The 18,328-nt window shown below is 56.8% G+C and overlaps 1 protein-coding gene across 4 annotated transcripts in view; it reads right to left on the bottom strand.

Moving 5' to 3' along the window:
* The window catches only part of MYOM3 (myomesin 3), a 52,149-nt gene extending 35,180 nt beyond the window's left edge, over positions 1 to 16,969 (bottom strand). Inside the window, exons 1-10 of one of the 4 annotated variants that reach the window (XM_040229569.1) lie at positions 16,817 to 16,969; positions 14,323 to 14,501; positions 13,568 to 13,648; positions 12,582 to 12,741; positions 11,739 to 11,896; positions 6,511 to 6,606; positions 4,873 to 4,961; positions 2,445 to 2,489; positions 1,847 to 1,987; positions 209 to 370 (exon numbers count right to left, since the gene is read on the bottom strand). In XM_040229569.1, coding sequence (XP_040085503.1) covers positions 209 to 370; positions 1,847 to 1,987; positions 2,445 to 2,489; positions 4,873 to 4,961; positions 6,511 to 6,606; positions 11,739 to 11,896; positions 12,582 to 12,741; positions 13,568 to 13,648; positions 14,323 to 14,483 — 1,093 coding nt within the window. In that variant the 5' untranslated portion in view covers positions 14,484 to 14,501; positions 16,817 to 16,969. Of the gene's footprint in view, positions 1 to 208; positions 371 to 1,846; positions 1,988 to 2,444; positions 2,490 to 4,872; positions 4,962 to 6,510; positions 6,607 to 11,738; positions 11,897 to 12,581; positions 12,742 to 13,567; positions 13,649 to 14,322; positions 14,502 to 16,737 lie in introns of all 4 variants that reach the window. The other 3 variants (XM_040229568.1, XM_040229565.1, XM_040229566.1) reach the window with 3 other exon arrangements.
* Positions 16,970 to 18,328: the final 1,359 nt, after the last annotated feature.

The raw sequence follows: 18,328 nt of genomic DNA on the forward strand, positions 1-18,328 counted from the left end.
CGAGCCTGAGACTCTCAGGCTGGGTCCCTTTGGAGGGTCACGGGCAATCTTAGAACGACTCTGCCTCAACACCCTCATTCACTATATATCAGGGACACCGAGGCCCCAAGGAGCTGGGGGCTCGCCCACATGTCCCACGGCAAGTCGGTCAAGGCAGAGTCCTGGTCCCTGGGCTCTGGCTGGGCACCCTCCCCCAGCCACCCCTTACCTCTCACAAACACGTAGGTGCTCTGCTCCCGGAGCCCAAAGGGCAAAGGCACCTGGATCGTGTAGAGGCCCTCATCCTCCTTGTAGGCGCAGGCCACCTTCAGGACTGCCTGGCGGTCAGAGTAGAGGATCTGCCGGCGACCGGAGGACCTCAGCAGCCTCCCTGCGGGGAGAGGGGTTCCAGGGTGAGCCCCTGGGAGATCTGGAGCTCACCCGGGAACCCGTAGGTGCTTCGGGGTTCACAGGCAGAGATGCGGTTGGTCGGGCTAGAGACCGAGGCTCTGCTGGGGAGTTGGGGAAGGGGGTGGTGACCTTCAGGACTCTGCCAAGGTGGTCTATGAACTCTCCTCTGTAGCAGGCTTAGTGGGGGTGGGGGTAGGGGGCGGGGAGCGCCTGGGGAAGGGGCCGGGGGCTGCTGGCTTGGTGAGGAGTTGGAGGTTCTCTGAGGAAGTGGAAACAAGAGCAGTGGGGGCCTGGTGTGAGAGACAGAGGCTCTTTGGGAGGCTAGGGGCTCAAGGAAGGAGATAGGGCTTGGTGGGTGAGGGTTTGTGAGTTCAAGGAAGGGAGGGGTCTTGTTTGGGGGATGGGGACTCAGGAAAGGGGGAGAGAACTTAATGAGAGGGTTGGGGTGTTGGTGAGGAGGGTCAGGGTCAAGGAGGAGCGTGGGAGGTCGGCAGGTGGGACCTTTGGGAGAGGGCCGGGGACTCAGGGCAGGGGCCAGGGGCTCCAGGCCTCGCCCGAGGTCCTGCTGTACACCATGCTGCTCCTTGACCCCGCAAAGGCCCCTCCTCCCTGTCAGCACCTCTGTTCTGCTGCTCCTTGACCCCGCAAAGGCCCCTCCTCCCTGTCAGCACCTCTGTTCCTGAGGATCTACAGGTTTGGGGGACATCTTGGCCTGTTACCACAGCTGTTTCTTGGGGCTCGTGGCTTCTCTACTCCTCTGCCCCTAGCCCCCCAAGGGGCACCTCCCTAGGCTCAAGTTGCTGGGGGTGCTGCACTCCTGGCCCTTCGGCTGCCGGCTTGGTCAGGAATAGGGCAGGAGGTCCAGCCATCTGTCTCCTCCCTGGCTGGTCTGTCTCTTCCTGCCTGAACTGACTGGGCCTTCCCCAGCCCTGGCCTGTGATCCCCCAGAGGTCTTCCAGCTCACGAGTAGCAGTTCTTGCCTGCACCCACAGACTGACTCTGAAAAGCCCGAGGCAAGTGCCCTGACCCTCCTTAGGCTGACCTGCCTCCTGCGCTTGGCCTCTATTCCTGTTGCTTCATACGGCCTCACCCGAGGGTGCTGATGGCGGTCGTGTGTGCGTAAAGGGCTCTTGACCAGAGGCTCTCAAGCGGCAGAGGCTGCAGCTGTGTTTTGGCTTCCTGCCCTCTCTCGGATGGAGGGTCCCCTGACTTCATGGCGTGTCTGTGCCTACCCCTGCCCTAGCACCCAGTGCAGGGCTTGGCACCGCGGATGCTCAGTGGCCCTTTGCAGGGTGATTTGATCTGAGCCCACCTGGCTTGTTCACCTTCCCTTTGCCTCGACCACGCTCATCACTTGGCTTGTACAGGTTGGGGGAGAGGCATAGCTGAGTTCCTCTCTCCATCAGGGGTCTATCTCTGCCTCTGCAGGATGGGGGCTGGGACCGGGGTTCCTCACCGTCTCGGAACCACTGGATGTTCTGCTCGGCGTCTAACACATCTTCCGAAAATAGGCAGTTCAGGGAGAAGGTTTCCTTCTCACGGGCGAAGACTGGCTTCAGCACTGATGTGAATTCTACGCTGGGGCCAAACATCAGTCCTGGTGGGAACAGAAATTTAGGACAGAAGTTTTCTGAGGCCGTGTTGGCTTAGTCTGGGGCTTAGATGGGAGTGAGGAGGACCCTTCTGGGGTGTCCCCACTCCTCTGGGTCAGGATTCACAGTTCTCCAGGTGGTCTTAACGAGGAGAAGAGCCTGATGCTGGGGGCTGCGGCGTGGGGAAGAGATTTCTTTAGGTGGGACCAGGTGAACTGAAATGGCAAATATCTGTTTGTCTGTTTGGCTTTGCCTTTTTCTCATTCAGCTTTGGCCACTGGACAGCCCAGTAGATAGCGGCAGCTCTGGGTGCTTAGGGGCCCCCAGAAGCCAGTCCACAAGTATTAACAGTTTATAGGCAATCCCCACATGGACATCCCTTTGTGGGGAATGGATGGTTATATTCTAAAGGGACCCCACACACCTCCTCCCTGAAAGCCCATCCCTCCCCAGCCTCCTTACTTTTAAACATCTCCGAATCGAAGCCAGCGTCCTTCCCCAGGTAAGCTGAAACCCAGAGCAAATGGGAGTTGGAGAAGGCTCAGCACCCTCACTCCTATTGGGTTTTGGGGGCATGGCCTTTGGGTGTGGGTTCAACTCCTGGTCTGGCAGGGCCTCCCTCTAAGGCTTGGAGAACGTTCCCTGACCTATCTGTGCCTTGGTTCTTTCCTGAGTCCTACCTGGTGTGGGTGGTGGTGGATTCTGAATATCTGAGTTCACGTGAACAAAGCCCTTAGCAGGACCCTGGCATACAGTTGGTGCTCAATAAATGGTGTTTTTCTTCCCAAGGGCTTCCCTGGTAGCTCAGCTGGTAAAGAATCCACCTGCAATGCCGGGGACCCCAGGTTCGATTCCTGGGTCGGGAAGATCCCCTGGAGAAGGGGTAGGCTACCCACTCCAGCGTTCTTGGGCTTTGCTGGTGGCTCAGATGTTAAAGAATCCACCTGCAATGCGAGAGACCTGGGTTTGATCCTTGGGTTGGGGAGATCCATTGGAGGAGGGCATGACAACCCACTCCAGTATTCTTGCCTGGAGAATCGCCATGGACAAAATCCACCCACTGCTAGGATCAGAGTCCTAGGGTGGAGCATGGTCAGACTGGGATTTCTGGTAGGTTCAGGGCAGCACTAGGAAAGTCTCCTGGAGGCTTCAGGGTGAAGTCCAAGTTGGTGTGGACACGGATCACCAGGGGACAGTGAGAACAGTTTTTGTTCACATAGCACGCACCACGTGCTGCTTATTAACTCATTTAATCCTCACAGCAGCCTTGTCCGTTGGTGACATTATTATCCTCTAATACAGATGGGGAAACTGAGGCATGATCATCCAGCGAGCACCCCAACAGCCTGAAACCACCGCATGACACTGGTCCCTGGGAAGGCTCTGATGGAGGGAGGGATAGGGATTCAGAGGAAGTGATGGAAAGGAGAGGCGGACAGAGGGAGGCAGGGTCTGAGGGCCTGATGCCTGACCTTGCACTCGACTTTGGACGGCTCAGATTCCACCCAGAAAGCCTGGCCCGGCAGCGGGGACAACTGCCTTCCAAGAGCTATTTGGGGAACAGGGAAGAGGGGTGGAGAGGCTGTGAAGGACAGTTTAACAAGGAATGATGAGAGCTGGGGGGGTGGGGCTGAACTCCAGCCTGCCTGCCACCCAGTATGTGTGTGAGTGTGTGTGTGTATGTGTGTGAGTGTGTGTTTTAATTTGCATACATGGAGTTTCTCTCTCTGGGTCCTTAGGGCAAGGCCTTGGGCTAACCAGTCCATTCTAAAGGAAATCAGTCCTGAATATTCATTGGAAGGACTGATGTTGAAGCTGAAACTCCAATGCTCTGGCCACCTGATGCGAAGAGCTGACTCATTTGAAAAGACCCTGATGCTGGGAAAGACTGAAGGTGGGAGGAGAAGGGGACGACAGAGGATGAGATGGTTGGATGGCATCACTGACTCAACGGACATGGGTTTGAATAAACTGCAGGAGTTGGTGATGGACAGGGAGGCCTGGGGTGCTGCATTCCATGGGGTCACAAAGAGTCGGACACGACCGAGCAACTGAACTGAACTGAACTTAGGCTCAAAGGTGTGGCCTCCTTGGCTAGACTCTGCCTGGGCCATGGGCTGATAGGGTGGGGAGGAGGATTATCTTTCCCCAAGAGCTTGCGGCAGCCAAGCTCTACCTGAGTGAGTAAGTGAAGTGAGTGAAGTTGCTCAGTTGTGTCCAACTCTTTGCGACCCCATGGACTAGCCCACCAGGCTCCTCCGTCCATGGGATTCTCCAGGCAGGAATACTGGAGTGGGTTGCCATTTCCTCTACCTAAACCATCTCATTTAACCCACGGGAGCATCTGAGGTGGCAGGAGGGCTCCCCGTTTGCAGGTGGGGAGGTCAGGGAAGCGAGATGGCGCCCAGGCTCACACGGCCCATCAGCATCAGAGGAAGCTTGTGGTCTGGGGTCTGGTGGACTCGAGGGTCTCTCCTGCTTCAGGCTTTGATATATGTCCAGGAGGAGCCTGAGCTAACACACCAGAAGCTAAAAAGGGCAGTGAGGGTCAGCAGGGGAGGTGGTCGGACTCGGCCTTTCCCCACTGAGGACCGCTGGGGACCAGGCTGCCTTCCCAGAGGTCCTGAGCTGGATCTGGACCCAAGCCCAACCTGGTGGGACAAGCCTGCTCTTGAACAGGCACTGAACTGGGATATAGGTTGTATAGCCTGAGGGTGGAGAATCGCTCTGAAGGCCTCGGGGAAGCAGGAGTCCAGGTGGCTGCTCTGATTACTCAATCCCAGGACAAATACCCCTGCCCCACCCCGAGTCTGGCGCAGACCCACGTCCTCATCTGCCCACCCAGGGTTTGCTGTGGGCTGCCTGGCCTGTTGGGCACGGGAGGACTCACTGCGGACAAGGACTTTGGCAAAGGAGGAGGCCTGGCCGTAGGCGTTCTTGACCTTCACCGTGTAGGTGGCTGCATCCTCAATGGTACATCTGAAAAGGAGGGAGGGAGATGTTTCCCTGAGGCTGCTGGGCTCCACAGAAAACTCAAGTCCCGAGGGCAGGGTGGGTGGGGAAGGTCCACGGAAAACTCAAGTCCCGAGGGCAGCATGGGTGGGGAAGGGGGTGGTTACGGGAGGACTTTGGGCTCTAGGTCAGGGCCTGCCCCTGAGAAGCTGGGTGCCTTTGGGCTGCCCCCGTCCCTCTCCACACCTCCAGGCCCTCCTTTGAAAAATGGGGAAAACATAACACGGCGGCTTAAGGTGAAAGCGCTTTGAAAATACGATTGTTAGGATATCATTTGAGCTAAGTGACTGGCCCAGAGTCACAGAACAACTGGAATTCAGCCCCACTTCAAGGGGACAAGTCCGCTCTTGGGCACGGCCTCCTTGCTCTGTCAACACATCCCGGGCAGAACCCTGGAGCAGGAGAAGCCTGGGCACACTGCCAGCCTGTGCCAGCCCTGGGCCAGTTGCCCAGGTGTTCCCAAGCCCAGGCCTGGGGCTCACCACCAGCCAGGCCAACCCTGTTCCTCGTGGAGCCTGGGGCTGGCTCCATCCCAGGGCCACCATGGCGGTAGGGCGTGTCTGGCCCCATCGGCAAGCAGAGAGGCCCCTTGGTGCCCTCTCTCCTCCTCTGCTTGCTCGGAGCAGGGATCCCTCTGGTTTCAAAGGTCAGTTCCACCTGCTCCCCAAGGCTGCCCCAGCCCTGCATGCTGTCCCCGATGGTGCGGTCCACGGGGCACCTCCCTGTGGAGCCTGGGAGGGTCAGGCATTTATGTCCACGTGGCCCCACTTGGCTTCTGGAGCCTCCTGTTTATACTTGAGTCTCACAGAGCCCCAGTGGGTTGAGGTGGAGGGTTTGGTGTATTGCAAAGAACCCAGGTGGAAAGAACTGACTCAATCCCAGGCCCTGCCCTGTGCAAGTTGTGCAAGAGCCTTAATCTTTCAGAGCCTCAGTGTTCTCATCTGTCACATGGGTGCAACAATGCTTCCTTGAGAGAATGAGGGTGGGCCTTGACAACTATATTCGGAAAGCAGTGAGCACAGGGCTTGGCGCCTGGAGGAATTCGGCGCCTGGCAGTTCATACGAACAGGGCGTACTTTGGAGAATACTGCGCTCATTTTCTCCAAGCAAGCTGTCTCTTCCTTCAACACTGTGCTTAAGACTCACTACCTCCTGAAAGGCCTACCTAACTCTCTCTCTTCTGCTTCCCCTTGCACGCGTGCGTGTGTATATGTGTGTGTATTCTCGCCCCAGCAAGGAACTCTCCCCACATGTCTAGCTGCTAGCCAACTCCAAATTTCTCACTGTGTATTCTAAGACATTGGAGTCACATGGGGGTGTCTGTTAAATACCAGCTCCTGGGCCCCACTTCAGACCTGTTTAATCTGACTTTATAGGAGTTAAAGAAGGGTCCACCCCACATTCACTGTTTTGAGGCTGACGTGGTTCATAGCTCTGAGGAGGGTTTTGGACCTGCTCTGGCCTTGGCAGTGCTGGGGCTTGGGACCGTGGGCCTCTCTGGGGCTCATGGTCTCACCTCCTGATCTCCAGGGTCAGCAGTCCATAGTTGTTGGTGATTCGATACTTGCCGGCAGGAAAAAGGCGGGGATCAATTCTCATGTCATTTTTGTACCTGTGGGGACACAGTGGAGTGTGGGAGGCAACGTGGTTCTGAGCGGGAAGGATCCTGAGCCTCTTAGACCTGGATCCCAACCTCAGTTTTGTGCTGCTTATTCATCTGTGTGACTCAGGGCAGCTCCAAACCTCAGTTTTTCTCGTCTGTGAAATGGGAATAATCGCACTGATCTTGCAGTGTTGTTGTGATGATTAAATGGGATAAGATATGTAAAGTTTGAAGGCTGTGGATGCTCAAGTGTTTATTCTCTTCTGGAGGGCAGAGAAGAGGGAGCCATAATTAAGGGTATCTGCCCCTTCCCTTTGGAGAAGGCGATGGCACCCCACTCCAGTACTCTTGCCTGGAAAATCCCATGGATGGAGGAGCCTGGTGGGCTGCAGTCCATGGGGTTGCTAAGAGTCGGGCACGACTGAGAGCCTTCACTTTCACTTTTCACTTTGATGCATTGGAGAAGGAAATGGCAACCCACTCCAGTATTCTTGCCTGGAGAATTCCAGGGACAGAGGAGCCTAGTGGGCTGCCATCTACGGGGTTGCACAGGGTCGGACATGACTGAAGTGACTTAGCAGAAGCAGCAGCCCCTTCCCTTACCAGGGGTACCCCCAAGGACCAGTCTCCAGCTTTTCCTTCCTCTCTGAAGGGGTACCAAGGAAAGTTCTCCATCCCTTCCTTTTTGTCAACCCCCAGGACAACAGTTCTTAATCTCAGTTCTTGTTAAAATCACCAGTTCAGTTCAGTCACACAGTCATGTCCGACTCTTTGTGACCCCATGGACTGCAGCATGCCAGGCCTCCCTGTCCATCACCAACTCCTGGAGTTTACCCAAACTCATGTCCATTGAGTCGGTGATGCCATCCAACCATCTCATTTAAAAATCTCCATGCTCAGAGTCTGAATGTAAGCCTTTGAGAATTTTGCATCAGAATCTGCTCATTGCAGGGACTTCCCTGGTGGTCCAGTGGTTAAGAATCCGCCTTCCAGTGCAGGGGATGTGGGTCTGATCCCTGGTTGGGAACTAAGATGGCTCACGCCACAGGACAGCGAAGCCCTTACCCTGCAACTAGAGAAAAGCTGCAACTAAGACCCAGTGCAGCCAAATACAAATTAAATACATATTAAAACATAAACTTCTCCCTGTTCTCCACCAGCCATTCTCCTCTTATTCTAAAGTAGATCTAACATGTTTCCTAGTCTCTGCTTCTGCTAGGTGTGACCACGTGACTAAACTAAGTCTTGTCAACAGAAATAATTCCAAGCGTCACGCAGCTGCTTCTGACAGCACTCTCTGCCCGTTTTCACATCATCTTTCTTTCCAATCTTGAGGCAAGAATACGGCCATAAATAAGGCTGCCATCTTGAACCAGGAAGACCCGAGGTCTCCAGCAGTGCATGGGAACAGGCCTGAGTCCCTAAGCGGAGGGGTGGAGTTGCCATGCAGCCCCTCCCTGTCTACATCAGACATTTACATGAAAGGGGGAAAAATATCTATCTTCTTTAAGTCATTAAAAAAACTCCATGCCCAGGCTTTAGCCCGGATCCATGAAATCAGAGTTTCTGGGCGTAGAATCTGGGCATCAGTTATTTTGAAATTTGCCAGGTGATTCCCAACCACGGCCCCACCCCACTGTACCCTGGATACTTCCTTTCATTTTCTGTGAAGTTTTTCCCTCTGCTGCAAGCCCTGGACAGTCTTTGCCTCTGCCCACAGCCCACTGGGGTATGTTCTGGAGATCTGATGAGTGAATGTCTGTGAAAGTTAGGAGGCCTGGGTTCCTGACACTGTTTGCTATGTGACCTTGGGCAAATCACTCCCCCTCTCTGGGCCTCTGTGTCCATGAGGCCTTTGTGTGAAGAGTCATCCCCAGAGGTGTGCGTGTGAGCATGCTCAGTCGCTTCAGTCATGTCTGACACTTGGCGACCCTATGGGCTGTAGCCCGCTGGGCTCTGTCCATGAGATTCTCCAAGCAAGAATATAGGAGTAGGTTGCCATGCCCTCCTCCGGGGGAATCTTCCCAACCCAGCGATTGAACCCAAGTCTCCTGCATTGCAGGAGGATTCTTTACCATCTGAGCAACCAGGGAAGCCCAATAATACTGGAGTGGGTAGCCCATCCCGTCTCCAGGGCATCTTCCCGATCCAGGAATCGAACTGGCGTCTCCTGCATTGCAGGCGGATTCTTTACCAGCTGAGCTACCAGGGAAGCCCAGCCCTAGTGGTGGTTGAGGTCAAAGAGAGGCCTTGGCCAAAAGAGGGCGCCCCAGCCTCAGTATATCACCTTCCTTGGACCTGCCCACCCCCCATGCCCTGTTTGTCTCCATGGCAACCAAACAGTGCTGTGCCCACATCCCACCTTACCGCGGCCGTAAGGCCATGCCCTCTTCTGAAAAGAGCCCAGTTAAATCTTCTGTGGGGAGGGTGGTGCCTAATCTGGATGCCCAATCTTTCCACCTCTCCCAGGCCTGGGGGGCCAAGGTCAGCCCCCCCCCCATCCCCCAGCTGTCAGGAACATTCCAGACACCTCAGCCTGGGCCAGCCTCTGCCTTTCCCAGAAAAAGCAGCAGCTGCAGCTCTCGGCATGACCTGGACAGCCCGAGACCTCAGCTCTCTTTTTGCCCTGCTCTGGGTGTCAGTCTCTTGCTGGTCCCTCAGGCCCTTGAAGGCTTGGCTGTGCGGATGAGGCTGAATGGCTGCCAATCATAAAACAGCATTAAATGAGACAACTGAGGTAGGTGCCCAACCCAGAGCCTGGCTCAGCGAGGCCTACATAAAAGAGTGAGATTTTTTATTATTTATCCAAGTGTATTTTCCCTTACATATTCTGGTGGGTATTTTTCCTCCCTCCACCCCCAACCTCTTTTATAAATTAAAAAATTTTCTGACTGCGTGGCTTGTGGGATCTTAGTTCCCTGACCAGAGATCACACCTGCACTCCTGGCAGTAAGAGAACTGAGTCCTAACTACTGGATGGCCAGGGAATTTGCCATATTTTGGTGTCAGCTTTACTTTTGCAGGCAGCTTGACCTGGGAGAGTGATTCTGATGTTCATGAACTGTGGCCGGGACCCACTTCCGCAGAGTAAACACAGCCAGCCTGGACCTTGTCTGATATGCCCTCTTGTTGCCCCTGCATTCAGGAAGTGCTCAATAATTGCTGAATGAATGGACTCTTCTGAGAAGCCTGGGGAGCCAGGATCATCCTGTTGACTTGGGCTGGGTCTCTACCAGGGTCTGCGTGAAGCTTTGGAGGCCAATCCAGGATGAGCTGGCCCTGCCAGGTGCCTGATGATAGGAAACCAGATCCCCAAAGCCTGGAGCTCCGGGGACCCCCAGAGTCCCTCCGGTTGGAGGTGGGCCTGGCCTTGGCCTCCACCACTTGCAAGGAATGCTCAGCTCCTTGTTGTGGCAACCTTGCTGGCAGGGGTGGAAACAAGCCTCCCTCCCAAGAGGCTCCCGTGGAATGCCTTTGATGTGGGCCTCGGTGCCAGAGTAGGGCAGGGCTTGGCTGCCAGGCTGACTGCCACTTAGCCCAGGTCTTCCTACTGACTGCCTTGGTCCCCATAGAATTTGAATGAACACCATCTGGCAGTGACCAGCAATGACACTTCCCTCAGGACATTTTTCTTGATTGCTCCTGGCCTAAGTTCTTTCCCTTTCTCTCACTTCAGAGGCATTATAGGTGCTTTAAAGAAAAACAAAACCCCCCAAAAACTGTAATGATCACTTTCCTACTCTCTTGGTCAGTAGAGATCTGGGCTGGGAGGCAAGAGACCTGAATTTGAATTTGGGTTCACGCTAGCTGTGTGACCTTAGACAAGTCACACTACCTCTCTGAGACTCTATATCCTCACCTGTGAAATGGGGATACAGTCCTAACCTCATGAATGGCCCAGAGGCTCAAATGAGAGGAAAAGTGCTGGGTCAGTGTAAGGGAGGTTCAAGTCTAAGATGTTACTTTTTCCTTTGTGACCTCAGTTATTTATGTGCTTATCTTCTCTCTCCTACCAAAACCCTGGTCTGTTCACCCTTGAGCTCGGGCTTATAGGTCGCCTCATCTGAGAAGCCTTCCTGGATTCTCCAGGTGGAGGCAGCTACTGTCCTTCTTCACCTCCACTCTTATCTCAAATATCGCCCTTGGACATATTTTTCATTGTGTTGACATTTCTCTTCTGGGTTGAGAGTTCCTTGAGGTGAGATTGTGTCTGGGTCATTTCTGTGCCTCACTGCCCGAGCCAGGGCCTGGGACAGATTATGTTCCTGGTAAATATTTGTTGAAATTTTTTCCTTGTCTCCCAGGATACCTGACAATGGGCCTTAGACCCTGGGGAGCTCAGGACAGACTGAACTCAGCTGTGTGAATGACACATTTCCCTCTGGGGTGAAGTGAGACCCCAGATGCTGCCATGCCCACCTCCTGAGGTCCCTTCAGAAGACTCCTGCTTATGCTCCCCTCTGCCAGCAAGGCCTCGACTCCATGGTTCTGTTATGAGTACATTCCCAGGAATGGCACCTCCTGCTTTCCCAGCAGCTTTCAAGTTCTGAGGGCTTCCACATTGTCATGGCATTAAATCCTTACCACAGGCAAGCTGGACAGGAGAGCTTCAACCCATTTCATAGACCAGGAAACTGAGGCAGGATCAGAGAGGTTGAACCATAGCTGAGACCACACACAGAATTAGCAGAGAGCAAGCCGGTCCTGGGCTACTTCTCACTGAGAGCCCCCACCCTCCCTGCCTCCTCTCCTGCCCTGACCCTGGGCATGCCTCTGCCATCTTCCTGCAACCCTGGAGACGCCCAGCTTGGAGCAGCTGCCTTCTCGTGCCACCAGAATCATATTTTCACAAGTGCCGGCTCCCCGGGTGGCCCAGAGCTCTAGCCCCAGGCTGGCTGGGAGGCAGCTAAGAATAAGTCCTCCTGAGCTTCCCCAGCAGCTGCTGCTCTGTTTGGGGGGGGTGGGGGCAGAGCTCAGGGCTGTGGATCTGTGGCTTTTCTAAGGCAGCGGGATCTTCTGGGGAAGGGACGGGGCCCCTGGAGGGGAGCTGTGGGTGTAAGGAAGTCGCATTCAAGGGATCCCTGAGGCCCGGAGCCTGAAGGCAGGGCAAGGACCCCTTCTCTCCTACCCTGGGGGCTTACCAGGTGACCTGGGGTGGAGGCGAACCCTGGACGGTACAGGTCAGCAGGACCGTGGCGTGCTCCCAGACCGCGTGCGAGCGCAGAGGGATCCAGAACCAGGGCCCACGGCCGGAACACAGCTCCCGCAGCTCCTTGGCCTCCCGGACCTTCTCCTCTGTCTGGAGGCAGGAAGGGCCTGTGAGTCCCAGGAGCCGGGGCACCACCTCCCCGGTCTTTGCTGTTACCTCTCCAATGATACCAGGCTGGACTCTCCTCGCCAGTGCCTGAGAGGCAGCATGGCACAGGGGGCAAGGTGTGGGGCTTTGGGACCTGACCTGGAATCAAGGCCAAACTCTGCCACTTACAGGCTATGAGACCAACCATAGGCCAGGCCTCTGTTTCCTCATCTGTAAAATGGGGATGATAATCATATTGCCCCACCCTCCTGTGGGATTGTAGGGAGGATTACTTAAGTCACTGTGTGAAAAACATGGGCAGTGATAACAACCATGTAAGTATTTACAGCTGTTCCTGTCCTGCCCAGGGATGGGGTACGGAGGTGGCTTCAGATCCTTGACATTTCCCGAGTGTCTTCTGTGTTCTAGGCACTGGGAAAGTGGTTTTATAAGCGTGTTCTTATTTACTTCCCATGTCAACACTCAGTATTGGACCACACACATCCATTTTACAGATGAGAAAACTGAGGCTCGGTTAGAGTCATTGCTTTGCCCAAGGTCGTGCAGCTGGAAGGTGGGGGGCCCTGGGAGGTCCAGCTTTTCTGGAGAAGCGGGTAGGGTCGGGGCGGGCAGCATGAGAAGGGCTGCAGGTCCCAGGGCCCCGGGAGCCCCTGCCCACCCCTCTCACCCGCCGCCTCAGCGCCTTCCGGTCTCGTCTCTGGCGCAGCAGCCACTGGGTCCGTAGGAAGGCGATCTCTGTCCTCTCCCAGTCATTGCCGAAGCCCACCCGCTTCTGCCCCCGCTCCTCCAGCTCCACGGCGCTGGTCTGGCGCCTCAGCTGCGCCTCCCTGGGTGACAGAGGCCGTCAGAGGCGGAGAGCCTGTGGGGGCCGCCCTGGCCCTGCCTCTCCTACGCCTGGCCTTGCCGGCCACGCTTGAAGCTTCTTGAGGACAAGGGCAACTTTAATCCTTTCTTGCCTCCAAAATCCCCTGAATGGGTCTGGGTTTTAGAAGGTGGAGCAGGGCATGGCAACCCATTCCAATATTCTTGTTTGGAGAATTCCATGGACAGAGGACCCTGGCGGGTTACAGTCCATGGGGTCACAAAGAATTGGACACGACTGAATGACTAACGCTTAATATTATCGATACAGCTCACAAGGGTCTTTCACAAGCCTGGGTTCCTCTTGTTTTCACTACAGCCAAGCGGACAGGCTTAGTCTCCCCATTTGACCAGGTAGAGATTTGCTTTATAGGCTGAGTGACTTGCTCTGGGCCAGCCAGGAGCAGGACATAGGCCTAAGGATGCTCCCAAGCTTGGAGGCTCTCCCATCTCAGGGCTTGGGTTCGACATGTGGGCTGGTTTCCTTGCTTCTCCTAGCTCTCTCCCTAGACTCTTCCCCGCCTTGGAAGCTGGGTGGGGAAGCGTGGACCCCCATCCTTTCCCCTAGGGATGGCCCCTCACTACTGCCTGTGGGCCCATCAGAGGGTGGTGCCGTGGGCTTTGCCATCAGTCAGCCCTGGGCGTAAACCTCCGACTAGTCACCCGCTCTAGGTGTGGAATTTCGGGCATGTTTTTTTTAAGCTGAGTGTGGGAGCCCAGTAGGGAGGCAGGGGACTGGACAAGATGACCTCTTCCCAGCCCAGGACTCTCTGGAAAGGTCACTCGACTTACCATGTTGTCTCTGAGGACGCTGTCAGAGCCAAGGCTGCCGCGAGGGCGTAGTCTGCAGCGCTGAACTGGTATTCTTCCTCGCTGCCCCGGGGAAAAGAGAGTTCACGGCTCCTGCAGATTTGGCTGAGGGTCTGGCTGGGGGCTCCATCTACCCACCTCAGGCTACGAGCAGGCACAACTGTGCTGCCCTCCTCAAACCATGGTCTCAGAACAGGCCATGCCTCCTCTCTTAGACTGGGGGCTCCGCAAAGCAGAGCTGTGCTTCCCATCTCAGACGGGGTTCTCCAAAAAGAAGGCTCATTTCTCCCCTTCCAACAGGAATCTCCCAAGGTCAGGGCTGGGCTCCCCACCTTGGACTGGAGGCCTCCAGAGAGCAGGGCTATGCCTCCCCTCTTGGATTGGAGTATGCAGAGGTCAGGCTGTGCCTCCTCCCTCAGGCTAGAGTACGCAGAGGTCAAGCAGTGGGCCTATGCCTCCCCGCTTAGACTGGAGTATGAATAGGTCAGGATGTGCCTCCCCTTTAGGCTGGAGGCTACAGAGGGCAGGACTGTGGCCCCTGCCTCAGACTGGAGTATGCTGAGGTCAAGGTTGTGCTTCCTCCCTCCGACTGGAGACTCCAGAAAGCAGGACTGTGCCTCCCCGCTTGGACTGGAGTATGCAGAGGTCAGGCTGTGCCTCCCTGCTCAGACCGGGGGTCCTGGGGGAAGGGCCGTGGCTGGGTGGGGCGGGGCGGGGGGCGGTCCCTGATGCCTCACCTGCTGCGGAAGGTCCGCCTCCGCGTTGAGGAATCCATCTGCAGGCTGTGCTGCCGCTCCTCCTTCTGCTCCTCCTCCCGACGATGCTCCCGCCGGTGCACTTGCTCGGCCTGGGGGGGCCGGGGCTCCCCCGCACCTCCCGGGCTGTGAGGCAGAGTCATGGCTGCGAGAGCGACAACCTGCAGAGCCGAGGTGCACGGTTACTCCACCTGGTGTCCACCCGCGCCTTCCCCGTGTCGTCCGCCAGCATCGCTCCAGAGGTCTGCTGGTGGCAGGGGAGGCGGGTGTCTCTCTGTGGTGGGCAGGCAGGCGATCTCAAGACCCAGCAGGGAGCCCAGCTCGCCCACCACCCCATGGGCTGCCCCGCACTGAGGAGCAGGCCCTGGCTTCCAGCTGCACTCTGTCCTTGCCCCTCCACGCCGTCTGAGCAAGGCCTTCCCTTCTCCGGCCTCAGCTTCCCACACGTGAGGGGCTGAGCACTGTGATGTTCAGGGCAAGGAGAGGTGGGGAGGAAAGTGGTGCCCCGAGCTAGCTGGCTCTGAGTTCTTGCAGTATATTTTTTCCTGGATCTGGGGTACAATGTTATCCCCGGGCCTCTGAGGACCTTCTGATGCTGAAGCCCTAGGGTGCTTCTAGGTGGAACCCCTGGAATTGGCTTCCATGCTCCTCCAGGTGGGAATTTGGGATAGGCCTCTTACCTGGAAAGATCCTTACTGGGTTTGACCCTGATGTAGACCCTGGGCACGAAGGAGGAGACAGAAGGGGAGACCGGCACCTTAGCCATCTCCTGCCTGCTTCTATGCGGTTAGGCTCTGCCCTGTCCCCGCCTCTCCTGCGGGGCCTGCTGGCCAAGCTAGAGTGAGTGTGTGTGTGTGTATTGTGTTCTGACCTGAACACGCCTGTGGAGGGCCATATCTCTAAGTCCGTGATGTGGGAGGTGGGCATGCTGGCCTCATCAGAGATCCTTGACCCAGAAAGGCCTATTCTGGGGTGTCAGAGGGCTCAGGCTGCCAAGGGTCAGTCTTAATGGGAATTTACTTCTTCTGGTCCCTTAAAGTTTGCTCCCTTTGGGCATCCAGAAAAGAACCCCCAGGAGAGCCTGGGTCACTGCAGAGTGTTAGCTGGGACCAAGGACTGCCCGTGAGGCTTCCTGCAATGACCTTGCTGAACACAACAGGACGTCATCTCTTGGGCTTCCTATCCAGCACCCCCACACCCCTGAGGAAGAGGCTGCCTGCACCCAGACAGTGACTGGCCTGCTCTGTCTGCGCCTTCTTCCCCTCAACCCAGAAGAGAGCCTCTGGGTGCCAGCGAGGGAGGCCCTGGCTCTCTTGGGACGCGGCCCTGGCCCCAGCAGCGGAGGGTTAACGTTCCCTGGCCTCAGCTGCTGGATGTTTTCTCCGGATGCTCTGTTCCTGACGGGCGCAGCGGGTTGGGCCTGGCGCTCATCCTTGACCTCCTGGGCTGCCCGCAACCAGACCCCTGGCTTTAGGGATGAGCCATCGGTTCTTTTTAAAGCGCTGACTGAGGCTTGGGATTAGGTCGTGAGCAGATTGCAGCTTTCCAGCCCTCTCTCTCCAGAAGGCAGTGTGTGCCTGCTGGGGAGGGGTCAGCGATGCGTGGTGGGTCAGGAGGGGACCTCGGCCTCCACTGCTCTCCCCTGAGGGTGCAAAGCCACCAGGGGTCCTGCCCTGTGGCCTCCCCACCCACTCTGTTTTCTCCACCCTCCTCCCAAGCCTCAGACTGGCCGATACCCTGTCTGCAACGCCCCCACCATCCCCCCAGCTCTCTGACAGCACCTCCCAGTGAGAAGGGTCAAGGAGGTCTCTCCAGTTCCTCAGAATGGGAAGAGAAGCGTATGAGCCCGAGCGACTCTGAGCCCTGACGGCAGAAAGCTGGGTCCTGTGGGCAGGAGTGGAGACACAGCCTACCCAGGGGTCTGGGCAGGCGGGGACGCGCTCTTAATGCTCCCCACCAGTTTCTGAGGCGGGAGTGCTGGCCTGGGTTTGGTGCCAGTGAGTCCAGGCTGGATGAGCGCCCTCCCAGCCCTGCGATGTGGGCCCCGCGGCCTTGCTCTCATCCCCTGCCCGCTGGGCGGGCCAAGCAGGGCTCCGCCAGGACAGCTCTAGGTTGGCTGGACCTGCCAGCCCACCCGGGTCCCTGCTGATCCCCGATGCCTGCAGGAAAGCCTCCACTTCCCAGGGCATCCCCAAGGGATCTGGGCGGGGTGGGGGGTGTGTTGTAGCTTTCATATCACAGAAGGCTCAGCTCGGAAGACCCAGGGCCACACAGGACAGTGAGGCGGGGCAGGGATTTCTTTTCTAGAATCCCCTCTCATTTCCATGGCTGAGCACAAGTCTACCTCTTTTTTCCTGATCTCACAGGGTCCCCCCACCCCACCCCCCACACCCCTACCGCACTTCCGAATGAAAAGCTGAGGGTCTCACTATCTGGAGGTCTCTCTCCCCTCCCCTGATCTCTGGAGGTGACTCACAGAAGCAGCTGTGCTCACTCAGGTGTCTCTGGGGGGACGATTCCAGAGGATGAGAGGGTCCTTGGTTTCTTCTTGCCCCGGACTCAGCAGGGACCGGGAGAAGAATGTGATCCTGGAGCTTGCACGGGCCTTAAATATAGCAGTGTGATGACAATGGCTGAGAACTATGGTGGGGGGGGTGAAGGGGAGGGGCCGTTCCCTGGGTCCAGCATTGCCGGGCCGCAGTGACGGGTGGAGCTGTCCCCACACCCCCCACCCACCCCCCGCAGACAGCTCCTCCCCTGGGTTCCACCCCTTCCCCAACGCTCGCCCCCTGCTGCAGTGGAGAGAAGCTCATAGCTCAGGCCTGGGTGTATGGAAAATGGATCAGGGACAGCTTTCTCAGCTGCTGGGAGTTCTGCTCTGAATTCCTCCCCCGGCTCCCCCCAGTGACAGGTGCTTTGGGGAAGACACGCAGCTTCTCAGCTCTGATTCCCCTTCTGAAAGTGGAGACAGCGAGGCTGGGCCCCCAGACATGTGTGTGACTGGAAAAAGGACTCTTTAGTGCTCATAAGGTATCACTGCTAAAATAGAAGTGGGTTTCTTCTCGTCTCTATACCCCCACTCGGCACACAGCAGCTACTGACTGGCCCTGCTCGCCTATGGTGAGGGGCGTGAGGGTGTGAGTGTGTGTGTTTGTGTCAGGGTGTGTGTGCATGAATGTGAGGGTGCACAGGTGTGTGTGAGAGTGTATGTGAGGGTGTGTGGGGTGTGTGTGATGGTGTGTGGGGGTGTGAGGGTGTGTGTGGGTGTTGTGAGGGTGTGAGGGTGTGCGATGGTGTGTGGGGGTGCTGTGAGTGTGTGTGGGCTGAGTGTGAGGGTGTGAGGGTGTGCGATGGTGTGTGGGGGTGCTGTGAGGGTGTGAGGGTGTGCGATGGTGTGTGGGGGTGCTGTGAGGGTGTGTGGGCAGTCTGGGGGATGTCGCACAGGCAGCAGAGGTGGGCAAGTCATTTCCTCCTTCCCCATCCAAAATTCCCGAGCTTCTGGAGTGGCCACTGGGGAACTTTCTTCCGGACCTTTGCTCCTCCTCTCCGTCTCAATCCTCTCCCCTCACGGACATTCACCTAGGCCTGCAGGGCACTGGGGAAGCAGAGGAGAGAGAAGATGCTGGCCAGTGGGATACAAGTCTCATCTAGGCGGGGAGACAGGCAGTTACAGCAGCGGGTGATCAGGAGGGGCGCCTGAGCCAGGCTCAGGGGATGCTCAGGTCTGGGGTAGGCAGTGCTGGCTCCACTCCAGAGACACAGCTCCTCACCTGGCCTCTTCCTGGGGCCTCAGGGGGCCCAGCAACACTGAGCCTGTCATTCTTCCCAGTGCCCTGGGGACTCACTCCTCAGGGGAGAGAGACAGACAGACAGACAGACAGTCAGACGGAACACACAAGTGAGCACTTCAGCCAAAATCTCAGCCTCCTAAAAGGGAACTCTCATGTATTTCTCGCAGGAATGTAAATTGGTGCAGCCCCTATGGAAA

This window comes from Oryx dammah, unplaced genomic scaffold (genome assembly GCF_014754425.2).
Source record: "Oryx dammah isolate SB20612 unplaced genomic scaffold, SCBI_Odam_1.1 HiC_scaffold_27, whole genome shotgun sequence".
Taxonomy (NCBI): domain Eukaryota; kingdom Metazoa; phylum Chordata; class Mammalia; order Artiodactyla; family Bovidae; genus Oryx; species Oryx dammah.